The sequence below is a fragment of the Gallinula chloropus genome, assembly GCF_964237585.1.
Source record: "Gallinula chloropus genome assembly, chromosome: 17".
In the NCBI taxonomy this organism is placed as follows: domain Eukaryota; kingdom Metazoa; phylum Chordata; class Aves; order Gruiformes; family Rallidae; genus Gallinula; species Gallinula chloropus.
The window spans coordinates 4,936,471-4,950,177 of record NC_140102.1 but is presented as its reverse complement, the minus strand read 5'-3'; the positions used below and the strand labels follow the sequence as shown (position 1 = coordinate 4,950,177).

The following is a 13,707-nucleotide window of genomic DNA, read 5'->3' as shown; positions in this document are numbered from 1 at the left end:
CACTACACTGCAGCACCTGTGGTAAGGTACAGCCACGGAGCACAGGGTGCCTCCTGGAAGCCAGCAACCCACAGCAAGGTTGTTTTTGGGACAAGACAAAGCAGCAGACATCCAGAGAGGGAACACCACTGAAGGACCAGGCCTTATGAAAGCCACCAGTGGCTCTTGGGTGACAGGGACTAAGTCGCTCCATGATGCTGTTTGTCATCTTCTGAGACCCAACGCTGCTAGCCAGCTGCTGCCTGCTCTTCTCCTGCTTTTCCAGTTACTCTGCTTTTGAGATCAGCAAGAATTCTGCCATGTGCCACAAACCCATAATATTACTGGAGAAACCTGAGCTTCCAACAGCAGCAGGGAAAGCCTCTAGTTAAAAGGACTCACAGGAGAAATACACATTGTCCCAGAGGTGCCAGCCATGAGGAGACATGGCCATACTCTCCAAAGCCAACCTTCCTCCCAGTCCAGAGGCGCAAGACATCAGGAGCATCTTACCTCCTCTCTTTGAAGACCGCGAGGACTTGGAAGAGGTGGACCACTGCTTGGTCAGTGATCTCCCAGAGGCTGCTTCGCTGTTACCAGGCGCATCCTCTGTGTCAACAGGTGAAACTGCATTGGCTTCAACATCCTTCTCACCAGGCGTGTCTTTCACACCATGCTGTTCAGTATCATTTTCACTGCAGAACTGGGCCATCTTCTGAGCCAGCATGAGCTGAGCTTCCTTCTCCAGCTGCCGGATGTCCTCAATGGTGAGCCCATACCATTCATCCTGCCAGCACCACGCCTGTCGATGGGCACGGACCATGACCTTCCGCAAGCCTGCAAAGCCAGAACATCCCAGTCACCACAAAGCTGCAGGAATCGATGTATTCCCTTCCCTCAAACCTCCAGACACCATGCCAAGGACAATCCAGTGGCATCAACACCTCAATGGTATAAGCTGCATTTAAGGACTTTCATACAGCAAGCATCAGGATAGCAAACTGGGCACTCTGTGTACGTGATCTCCTCGATTCTTGCTAAGCAACCATGCACTGAAAAATTAGCCAGGCTTCTGCGCCTGCTTTTAACTTGGGAAGGGATTTCCTAAATCTGGATCCAGCACTTCGCTGTGTGACTGCCTGCTCTGCCAAGGAGGGACCAGGCACAGACCACAGTTGCAAAATCCCATGAAGTTCTGGGAAGTTGTAATACTGGATCTGGTCTTCAAAGTGAAGTATGTTCCGAGAAGGAAAAAAGAATAATCCAAAATCAACAAAAAACACTGATTATTTTTATCCAGGAGAGTTTCAAGTGGTTCCTCAATGAACACTACATAACCCACCACAACTGTTACATGACAGAAGCACATCCCACATCAGCAGTGCCGAGACAAAAAAATCTCTCCTTTCCTTGAAAGCTGGTTTCTGCACCTGCTTTCTGTCTGTCAGCCAAAGAGCATCACAAATACCAGCTTCTGAGATAACGGGACGGGAAGCAAAGTAAGGGAGGGAATAAAGATGCTCAGTTTTGCAGATAACATCTGTCTTCTGCTGCATGAGAAAAATGAAGTGGGTAAAGCCAATTTAAAGTGTTTCAACATATCACATATCCGAAAGGAAGAACCATCTCAGTATTGACACACAATGCTCCTGATCAGGCAACAGAAACTTTCCTCCAAGACTTCAACTTGTTGACTAAATATCATCATGCCACCAAGACTTTTACATCACTAGAGTCACTCAGGGTTTTCAACCAATGTTACGGCTTAAAAGCTCACGACAGGTCAAAGCTCCAAACAGCTATTTATTGCTGATGGGACCACAGAGAAGTAACAGTGCTTTTAAAAGCTTCTATAAATACCGACAAAATCAATCCTCAGGAGCCCTTCTGGGGGAAAACATAATTAAAAAGTTCAATTAATATTGTCCCCCCTTTAATTACTGGGAAACCGAGGCAGAGATGGGCTGAAGGACATGCCAAAAGCTGCAGTGGGATTACAGATCCACAAGCCCCCGTTGCTAAGCCTGGCGCAGAAACATACTGTGCCGAAAGCTGGCAGGCAGAGCAGCCAGCTTCTCACTCCATTGAAGACCAGGGCCAAAGACCACAGGCCACAGCACCACCACTGCTCATGTGAGACAGAGAGCCAGCAACAGGCCATGTTAAAATAGTTGAGGCTTTGGGAGCTACAGACTGAGCTTTCTAAGCATCACCAAGAGTAAAGATGGCCCTTCTTCAGCCTAAACATCCCTTCTGTTTCCAACAATCACATTTTTCTTCTTTTGTTTTTCCCCAAATCACACAAAAAGCCAATTTTTATGTAGTTATTTTCTTCCAAGCCTGAGCACTTTGTTTTCTGCTCTGCGCTTCGGTTAGTTCGTAATGCTACCAGCCATCACAAGGCAACCTATGGGGAAGGAATAAGCATTGTGATCAGCAGCTAATGCGATGGACCAGCTCAACCTGAACTTCATTTGCACAGGAAGATTACACCTATCAATATTTTATGCATTTCTCTGCCTGACTTTCAGAGGGGAAGTCCATGGAGAAGAGGCAAGTTTGAGCCAGCAGACCGTGACCTTCTGGGGGGCTGAACAATGGGCTTCAGCAACCTAATTCTGTTCAATCTTAGTTGAGGTTCAGTTATTTCCCCCACCAGATGACTTTCTGCAGAACTGGAGGAGAACGATTTAAGCCTCATCACCTCTGGTTATGATTGACAATCTGCAGAGCATAAACCAAAGAGATGAAACTCCCACCATGTGCCTGCTGAGAGTCAAGAAAACATTTCCCTTGCTGTAATTCAGTCCAACAACACAACCATCCTTCAACTTCCACATCCACAATGTTCACTTCTACCTTGCTTGAAATACCTTCAAAGCACACTGTGACCAGACACAGAAGTGAATGGCCCCCTTGCTCTCATCCCAAGGCTTCCTCTGTTGCAGGGCTCGGCAGCCTCTGCTCAGGCTCCTGGATCCAGCCTTGATGGAGCAAATCCTCTGAAATCCCATATAAAGGCACAGAGACCACTGACTGCTCAGATGCCACTAACCACATCCCTTCGTTTTAATGTACTACCATCATGGGGAACAAGAAAACCCCTTGGAGGTAAAAAAACCCCTATCTCCTCAAATTCCCCTTTGCCTGCTTTCACTTCATCTCTTAGATCACAAAACCCGCCTGTATTGCTTCCTTCCAACCCAGAGACCTCCCCGTGCGCTCGCATCGCTTTGATGAGACATCCCAAATCACCCCTTCCTCAAAGCCTTGTTCTTCAGACAATGGGATGGCATTACAGGGCCTCATGCCTCTTGTGTCTCTACCACTCCAGATTAGTTATGAAGTCAAAAACACAAGGTTATCTTCCTAGCCTGGAACGTGTCAGCAATGCGGCACTGCTCTTCTCAAGCACAGGGACAAAGCCTGGAAGAGAGAGAGGCTGCCCAGGTACCAAAGAAACTGAAAAATAAAAGTTATGGCTTGCAGAAAATATCTTTACTGCTAGGGATGGAAAACTTAAGCAGTCCCTTGGCGCACAGCAGTGAGTATATCACTGAATTAATCTTCAGCCTGCAGTGCTGAAGCCTTCCAGTAGGCAGCAGAGACCCTGAGGAACACACCACATGCCCCAACACAGCTATATGGATTCAAGATCCAGCTATAAATGACTGACCTCACCTGTCTGGACACTGCTTCCCTCCCCATGCTATGGAAGAAAATACCAAAAACAATCCTTGATGTGCTTCTCTCAAAAGTGTTAGAGAAAAACCTCAAGCCTTTTATACAACAAGTGAAAAGGAGGGGCTAGATCAGACCCAGGAAACTGAGTGCAACTGAGAGAAATTCTCTTAAGAGATGAGAGATGCCCATGGGAAGTGCTGTGGGCATCTGTGGCCCTGTTCACTGTTTTTTTCTCTCTGGCAGGACAGGAGGTGCAGACCTCTCCTGCTCAGCCCCAGAAGTCCATGTCTCGTGGTCAGACCCACGCTCTGTGCTTTCAAGCCATGGTTCATGGCCAGCAGTTTTCCTTGCAAGCCTGTGGACGTTGCCCCCTGGGTAATGGGAGATGGACGGGGAGGACAGGTTGGGTGCAGCATCCCCCTGGTCACCTTACTCCCGGTCAGAACAGATCACACAATCATAGGGGCTGCAAGGCACCTCAAGAGATCACTGAGTCCAACCCCAACATGCCCAGCTGAGGTGAGGCTCTGGGCAACGCAACGCTCCTCCATCCCCCATATGCCCCATCTGCTGTGGGGCGCGCGCTTCCTTCTCGCCCACAAAGCAAACCAAGGCAGGGTATGGAAGAGCTGCAGGGTAGGCGACTGTCTCAAAGAGGTGTCTCTGGTGTTTAAAAAAAACCCCAAGGAAACCACAGGCAGAAATGTACACACACAAACCGAGTTCAGAAGTACCCGTTGCTGTTGTGTTGATTTAAGTGTAACATCCCCCACCGTGCTGTGCAGAAGGATCATCTGTGAAGAGTCTAGCAGGCTGCAAACATTTAACTCGCCTTTCAACTCACCACCTCAACAGCTCTGCTGCAGAGACAGGTTGAACCCATGAGGTGCTGATAAAGGGTTTGCCTGCAGATTGTGGTGCTGAACTTAATCTCACAAAAGGAAATGTAAATGATCATGAGAAGCCAGGACAGAGAATACTCTCCAGCTGACTCTTAAAAGCTTTTGTTTATAGTTCTGGGTTTATTTTCCAAATCCAAGTAAAAATACTAACTGAAACAAAAACTCAGTGAAAGAAACAAAACAAACCAAAACACCCACCACCAAATCACAGAATCACAAGCTTGGAAAAGACCTTTAAGATCATCAAGTCCAACTGTTCCCATCCTATGCTAAACTGTATCCCTAAGTACCTCATCTACCCTTTTTTTAAACACATCCAGGGATGGTGCCTCAGCCCCCTCCCTGGGCAGCCTGTTCCAGGCCCAAACAACTCTTTCAGCAGAAATTTTTTTTTCTAACATCTGCTCTGACCCTGCCCTGGTGCAGCTTGAGGCCATTTCCCCTTGTCCCATCTCCTGTCACCTGGCTGAAGAGACCATCGCCCACCTCTCTACAACCTCCCTTCAGGTAGTTGTAAGTGGTGATAAGGTCTCCCCTCAGCCTCCTCTTCTCCAGGCTAAAATCCAACCCCAACCCCCTCAACTATCCATATAAATCGTCTGCTCAAATACCCACTGACTGCAGACCCAGCAGCACCATCCCACACCCCTTTATGATGCACTCACAATTTCCCAGCAGCAGATGAAGCATGTCTGATTTTCCTCATGCAACGTAATCTCCTCGATAGTCACAACCCATCCCACAACCTCTTCGGTTCAGTTCTGGTTGTCTGAACGCATCCGATCTCAGGTAACCTGCAGTTACACCCACCTGCTTCCCCACCTTCCCTTCATCCCTTGGCTCAGACCATTTCTGAAGAACAGCCTATGGTCACATCCACATCAAGCTACCTGCAACCTGCCTCCCTTTGAGAAGATTCTACCCACGGGCCCCAACGGGCAGCACCTTTCTGCCCCATCTTCTTGTCTGAGGGTTGAAGTGAAGCACAAGTTCTGCAAAAGAGCTTCCTAAAACAGCTCCCAGCTTTATCACCATGCAACAATTTGGGCACATTTAGCTTAAGACACAGTAGCTTAGAGCTCCAGCTCCTGGGATGGGAACACGCTATGCCGTGGTATATAATCAATAACCCATACACAGGCAGCGCTCTTGTTTAACAGCAAAAGAATCATAGCCCACGTGCACCATTAGGAAGCAAGTGGGAGCAGAACATTATGCAGTGCCAGTCCAATTAAACTTAAATTCTATGGGAAAGAGAGTAAAAAAAGCATACAAATATTACAGCCAAGTAGACTAATAGCCCACAATTTTAGTCTGTGTCTCAGGCTGTCAAAGCACTGAGTAACTGTCCAATTAGTCATCAGAAAAAATGGCTGTTGCACTCAGTAAGACTGAGAACATTTCAACACCATCTCCCAGAGTTACTCCCTCTGTGCTCAGCAGCCTTTCTACATATCACAATCCAGCAGTCGCCTCACCCAGACGTGTTCATCTTTCAAGTCATTCCCTAATTTTAGTTTGCACCACTCAAGAACTGTGTCCCCCCTTGGGCAGTTTGAATTCTGCTCTTGGGTTTCTGCCTCAGTTTCTTGCTGGCTTGGTGACCCTGTGCAGAGAGCACTAATTCCCTAAGAAATCCACAGGAGCTAGGAAGAGAGGAACCAGAAGAAAAACACCAAGGATGGGCTGGGCCACAAGAGGAGCTCTGGCACCTGAGCAGTGTGGTCCACTGCTTGCACAACACTCAAAGAAAGGTCTCTATGTGCTTTGGGTCATCAGTTGAAACCCCAAAACTGGGATCAGCATATAAGCCTGCTCAGTCATGTTGTAGCCCACATCTTTCCAATCTGAACATCCTCATCCTGTGCTATCTTTGGTACATTTGCTCTGACACTCTTCCCACTCACTAATGGCCCCGCCGTGGCTATCCCACCGCAGGGGAAAGCTACATGGTTTCTGTAGGTACCCAAAGCTTTCGCTTTTCACTCGCTCCACTTTGTCTTACCTTAAAGACATCTCTGATTTTATGCATCTCAACCACTTTGAAAAACAGTATTTGCCATCATTATAACAGAGTGGAAAGGCTTTTGAAAGGCAGACAATGAGCTGGCTCGGCTCTCCGCAAAGCCTCAATCAAGAGGAAAATGGCAGGCAATCTTTCATGAAACACAAAAGAAACATTTCTAAGGGACCACAGTTTAATCTATGCCAAACACCTCTGAACAACTGGAAGAGTCACATGCTTCTTTTCCATTTAACAGATACAATGGAGTTGTTATTCTGCCGCCGTGTTTTGCAGTATACACTAAATTAACCCATGTCACCGAAACGCCAAGGGAGCTCACTGCAGAGAGCCACTTGTATTGCAGTTTGTAACAGGTAAAAACTTCCATCTGGGGGAAAGTAAAACCAAAGGAGCTTTAGGAAAGTAACTTGTGACTACTCAGAGAGCAGTACACACTTCTCCACTGCTCTATCAGTGTTTTCCACAGTAGCTTTCAGCAGCATGGTATGACCAAAGAGAACTATACAATCACTTACACTGACATCGGGCATCTCAGAGCAGCTTTGCATAAAGGGCAGCTGCTGAGGTCCTGGAGGAGGACGTACTGTGTACAGAAAGCAGGCAGCATCCTTTACACAGCCTCTCTTCGACCTTTTCTTTGCCTGAGGGTGGCCATAGCTCTACATTTTTTTTTTTTTTCCTGAGATGGGAACACTTCCTGAAAACATTCTTTAAGTTTTCCACCCGGCTGCAGATCCTGTCTCCTGTGGCAAGGCTCAGAAAGTCTATCAGTTGTGTTATAGATTTCTGCAAAGAACAAATTACTGCCAACGCTGCTACCTCCTGGACTGTGTCCACTTAGTTACTTCTGGGACACAAACGATACCTCCTTAAAAGCACTGACCTAAGAATGATTCATCAATCAAAGCAGCACATTTAGTCACAACTGAAAGCTGTCAATGATCTGTGGTGGGTTATAGCACAGAGTGGTGGGGAGCCCTGAACACCACAGCGTGGGGGACAGAGATGTTTGGCCACAGAGACCCACCAGTGCTGCCACAAAGCAGGCAGGAACCAGGGATGCTCCAGGGAGTGTGTCTCTGGAAACACTCAAGACTGAGAAGCGAAGCTTATTTCTCCAAGCAGGATTTTGTTCACAATAAAGAAAAGTGTGAGATTTTGAAAATGATCTGGCAGAGTTTAACAGACAAGAGAATGCAAGACCCTGCCTCCACAGGACCATCTCAGAGGCTACATGCTGTTTGGATTCATACACACCATGACTATAAATGACAGGATAATGTCTTTTCTGACCCGCAGCTCTGCAAGACAGTTCACAGATCTGAGAATCACTTTACAGACATATCCTGGGATACAATACATCCTGCAGACCTCACCTTTTTGTGTTAATTCAGAAACAACATTAAGGAGTTGTCAGCAAACTTTGCAAGACTAGAAATGCTCACCGACATCGTGGATAAACCGCTCAATTTTCGACTGCATCCCCCAGTATCGGAACTCGACTTTACACAGTTTATATGCACACATGATGGGGTATTTCCCAGGGTTGTTCTTGTACTCTTGAATCCAGTCTTCTGAGAGGGGGCCTCTTTTAGTCTTCAGTGATTTATACAGCTTTGGGTCCTCCTCAGCCTTGTATTCATGTGGAGGGATAGGATCTTTAACGATATCAATGGGATCTACAGAAAGAGAAAAGAAACAGACATTTATCCAGAAGAAAATACAATTTTTCAGGAGTTATTTCTGGGTTAGTAAGTTCCAGAAGCTTTACAGCCACTGAGTTGCTTTTTACTTAAACAACTGATAGTGGAATTGTTTATATATTGGTTCTGAGCAGCAATCAGCTCTGCCAGAGGAACTAGTCAGTACTCACAGTTCCAGCCAAGGGAGGCTTTGGTCCATAGAGATGTTTTTGCCCACAGCGACTGTGGATCCACAGCACACTGGCAGATCTGCACGTTCCAGCTTTTTGGAGCTGGAAAGACTTTTTGCACGTTCCATTTTTTTGGCTTTTCTGGTATCACTCAGAGTCCTACAGTGCTGATTCACCTGAGACAGGTCAGCTATCACATATATGCTTGCTTTGGCTATCACAGAATGATCGGGGTTGGAAAGGACCTCTGGAGGTCTAGTCCAACCCCCCTGACAGGGCAGGATCCCCTTGAGCAGGCTGCACAGGACACCATCCAGGCAGGTTTTGAGTATCTCCAGAGATGAAGAGTCCACAGCCTCTCTGGGCAGCCTCTGCCACCCTCACAGTAAAGAAGTTCCTCCTCATGTTTAGGTGGAACTTCCTATATTTAAGTTTGTGCCCACTGTTAAACACACCTGCCCTTCCTCAGCAGGGTTAGGGAAAAGCCACTACCCACCCAAGGGCTTATCTTTACAGTCCATCAAGTGAGGTTACTGGTAGCTCCTCATATGGCCATTGTTACACCAGACTTAGAAGGCAGAGAAGTTTAAGTTCAAATTGTTTTAATTAACACTTCAACAACTGAGAAGTGGAAACTGCAATGGGATGGGAGTGAACAAGTGTATTTTAAAGATCTGCAACCACCACACCCCAGACCTCAGCAGCAGCATCTGAAGTCTGAACTGACGGGCAGGACCGAAGGGAGACTGACACCTCCCAGTGAAGCAGCACAGCTCACGCCTGTTTGTTCGGTAGGAAAATCCCATCAGACAGGCTTAAGAATGAGGGCAGTGGAGTTCAAAACAAAGACATTTAAATCAAGTAAGTGTCGATTCCCATTGTGGGGGGTCACTGCCATGTCCTTATGGAGACACAGCAGCCACTAGATGTCCTTCCCCAGAGCTCTCCTGCGGACAGCACAGCCTGGGACTGCCAGAAGCCAGCTCCAGCTCCACACTTCTCCAGCCTCAGCAGCTTCTGAGCAAGTGACGCTTCAGTCCTGTGTGGCTGTAACTGCCAGCACCCCGGCCATGCAGTTAGGTCACCAGCAAATGCCATAGGCAAAGGCCACAATGGACAGCAGGACAGAGGGGCTGCTGTGACACTTGCCATCCTCTGCCTTTTTATAAGGAGTTCCCTTTAGCCGTTTCTCCTTAAATCCTCACCTATGTAAGGCTCGTTAATCTGATCTTCCAAAGACAGTGGCAAAGCTGAAGTATTTGCCTGCATGAGGGCAAAACTAAGAGGAGAGGAAGCAAAAATGAAATACATCCTCATGTTTCGGAAGCGCAGATAGGAATCACTTTCTTATACACAAAGGAGACACATAATCAGACAATAATATTGTCCTCTTCTATGCTTTTTCCTACTTATTAACCCCCAAATCCTTAGATGTGCTACTCCTCTCAGGAGCTGGAAGAAGACAGGAGAGCATCAGTTTCAGTTTACAGACAGGGGACTCAAATTATTTCCATGAGATTTACATCAAGCCTAGAACAGAACTCAGGTGTCCTCACTGCACTTGGTGTAACCCTACCCAGCAGCCTGACACCAGCAGCAGTGCAGGTGTGCGTGCAGGGAGGGGGGAACAGACAGACACACACAGCCAGATGGGTCACACCAAGCACAAAAAAAAGCACAATAAAGGGGAAAAAAAAAAGTAGTTCACCTAGAATGGTTTGTCTTTTTTCTGCAGGAGAAAGGTTGAACACATTGACATGCTCTCCTGGATCAGTTTTGTAGTAGGTCTCAATATCAATAGAGAACTTCTCCACAAAAGGACACGTGTACCTGAAACGAGAACAATGCAGCTCAGAGTAAATCCCACTCCACTTGACAAGGGGAGAAAATGCTTTCCCAGGATGTACAAAATCAGCCTCAAATCCACACCAGCCTTTACTCACGTTTTGTTTCAGAGATACTTAAAATACCAGCTGTACAGATTGAAGAGATTTTCTTTCATAACTTCTTAAGACAGGAGCTCACCTTGGACATGTGGCTTCACTGGGATAACTCTGGTTTAGCAAATCCCCAAGCCCCCAGCAAAGGGCTGTGCTCCCCAGGAAGAGGTACATGGATTACAGGGGAGCAGATACCAGTGTGCCCCCACACAGTTACTGGACCCCACACCAACCAAGAGACAACTTCCCAGCTGGTATCAAGCCAGCAGGAAGCTCGAGGAGACCACCAAGTCATCTCACATTGCAGAGGGGCTGACAAAAAAATGCAACTTCATTTGACAGCGTCTCCTCCAGAACACTATCATCAGGACAGACTGGTTTTGAAGAAGCAGTTTTCAGCAAGGAGATAACTTTTCTGTCTGCTATGCTGACAAGTTATGTTACAGCAGAGATACTAACACAAGGACACCCTGGAAATGCACCTCTACCAGGAGAAAAGCTGAGCTCTTGGCCAGGACCTATGGCAGAATAAAATATGGACTGGTTTTGTGCAGCGCCAGGTTTCCTGGCCAACCGATTGACTCATGGGCATTTCAAGAGAAGAGATAAAACCAGACTGGAAGTGGACTTTAATCACTTCAAAGTCAGACAGCTCCATTATATTTAGTCGTGAGCAGCTGCCTGTACGCAGACACTGAGTCCCCACCTCTCCCCTGCCTGATGTTTCTCACAGGGAACAGCAAGAACAGTATTATGGAACTTTTCAAGACTTTCTGATAAAAATCAAAATCTCCATTAAAGCCTTTTTATTATGAAAGACATACCAGACACATAAACCTGGAAAAGGGTAAATGCTCAGAATACTTTAAACCAGAGTAACTGGCACAAAGACTATTTATTCCAGGGTATCTCAAGTCCTCTTGGACAAAATCAGCTGAAATGAGAAGGTCCCAGAGGACTCTGCAGAGCCTCTGGCTCTCTTCCCTTCACAGGGTGAAAACCATAGGATGTAGGTTTGTTATTTTTCAGTTAAATGACAGTAAGACAGTTCCCAGAAAAGCAGCACCGGAGTTATTGATTTACTTAAGATTCCTCTCCCCACATTTCTCCCCCTAGAACAAATTCATCCTGTCTTACTTGACAATGTTCAAGATGACAACTGTCCTACCACCATGTACATTTATAACTCCACTGAGCTAGCAGATATCTGCACTGCTAAGTAGAACATGCAGTGCAGGATACAAGGCTAAATGAGAAACATTGAAGATTTCCCACGCTTCGATGGGCAAAACTGTTCGTGTTTGAGACCAACTGGCCACAAATTCTCAAGTCCCCAGGCAGCCAGCTCAGGCAACACACACACTCCTGAGATTAAGCACTGTAAGAGTTTTAGGACTTGACCCCAGTTTCTCTAAAGGATATTACTGGAGATGGAAGAGATGCCACTGCCACACAGTGACATCAAACCTTCTCTCTAAAGTAGAATCACTGAATTGTTTAGGTTGGAAAAGACTTCTAAGATCGTCGGGATGAGGCATTACCCTCGTGCTGCCAAGTCCCACTAAACCATGTCCCTAAGCACCACGTCTACACGTCTTTTAAATACCTCCAGGGATGGTGACTCAACCACTTCCCTGGGCAGCCTGTTCCAGTGATTGACAACCCTTTTAGTGAAGAAATTTTTCCTAATATCCAATCTAAACCTTCCTCAGTACAACTGGAGGCCATTTCCTCTTGTCCTATTGCTTGTTACCTGAGAGAAATGACCAGCACCCCACTCACCTGGCTGCACCCTCCTTTCAGGCAGCTGTAGAAGACAATGAGGTCTCCCCTCAGCCTCCTCTTCTCCAGGCTAAACAACCCCAGTTCCCTTGTCTGCTTCTCATCAGACTTGTGCTTCAGTCCCTTCACCACTTCACTGCCCTTCTTTGGGCAAGCTCCAGCAACCTCAACGTCCTTCTTGCAGACAGGGTCCCAAATCTGAACCCAGTATTCAAGGTGCAGCCTCACCAGTGCTGAGTACAGGGCGACCATCACTGCCCTGGTCCCTGCTGGCCACACTACTCCTGATACAACCCAGGATGCTATTGCCTTCTCGGCCACCTGGGCATACTGCCAGCTCATACTAAGCCAGTCATCAAGCAGTATCCCCAGGCCCTTTTCTGTCAGGCAGCTTTCCATCCACTCTTCCCCATGCCTGTAGAGCTGACTGGAGTGGTTGTGACCCAAGTGCTGCACCCAGCACTGATCCTTGTTGAACCTCAGACAACTGGCCTCAGCCCATTGATCCAGCCTACCCAGATCCCTCTGTAGAGCCTTCCTACCCCTGGCAGATCAACAGTCCCTCCCAACTTTGTGCTGTCTTCAAACTCACTCACAGTGCACTCAATCCCCTCATCCACATCACTGATAAACACATTAAACAGAACTGGCTCCAGTACTGAGGCCTGGGGAACACCAGTTGTGACCAGCCACCAGCTGGATTTAATTCAATTCACCATAACTCTTTGGGCCTGTCCACCCATCCATTTTTTTACCCAGCAAAGAGTACACCTGTCCCAAGCTGTGAGAAGCCAGCTTCATGTTGTGGGAAATGGTGTGTCAACGGCTTTACTGAAGTCCAGGTAGAAAACATGCACAGCCTTTCCCTTCAGCCACTAAGCAGGTCACCTTGTCATCAGGTCAGTCAAGCAGGACCTGATTTTCATAAACCCAGGCTGACTGGGCTGGATCACCTGGTTGTCCTGTATACACCATGGGATGGCACTCAAGACAATCTACTCCATAGGCTTCCAAAACATTGAGGTCAGATTAACAGGCTTGTAGTTCCCCAGATCCAACTTGTAGGATGGGCATAGTTCCCCAGATCCCTTCTTGTAGATGGGTGTCACATTTGTTAACCTCCAGTCACCTGGGACCTCTCCGGTCAGCCAGGATGAAACACTGGGACCTCCTCAGTCAGCCAGTAGAGAAAGACCTCTGGACATCTCAATAAGTTTTACCTTGTCCTTGTGTAAGGATAGGCATTCCATGACTCCTCTTCAACTCGCAGAGCTGCCTTGGGCAATATGGACCGAAACCAGCTGGGTATGTGCATACCAATGTGGTACACTTTGCGAGTATACTGCCCGTTGCCTCCTGGTCCATCCATGTATGGCCTGTTCTCCAAGATCTCTACTCCACTGCCTTCCCCACATGTCTCCTCTCTGCTCTTTTTCTGAAAGGGAAAACACATCACACAGTTAATCCTTCCAGCACACATATCAAAGTTTCAAATCGTGTGAACGCTGGGAGTGGCTTCTA

At 47.2% G+C, this 13,707-nt stretch overlaps 1 protein-coding gene across 3 annotated transcripts in view; it reads right to left on the bottom strand.

The window, feature by feature from the left end:
- The window catches only part of PITPNM2 (phosphatidylinositol transfer protein membrane associated 2), a gene marked incomplete at its 5' end in the record, with an annotated part of 71,815 nt that overhangs the window by 41,395 nt on the left and 16,713 nt on the right, over positions 1-13,707 (bottom strand). For all 3 annotated transcript variants that reach the window (XM_084271855.1, XM_084271857.1, XM_084271856.1), the window contains 4 exons: positions 493-816; positions 8,037-8,270; positions 10,173-10,294; positions 13,407-13,621. In XM_084271855.1, the coding sequence (XP_084127981.1) occupies positions 493-816; positions 8,037-8,270; positions 10,173-10,294; positions 13,407-13,621 (895 nt within the window). The remainder of the gene's footprint in view (positions 1-492; positions 817-8,036; positions 8,271-10,172; positions 10,295-13,406; positions 13,622-13,707) is intronic.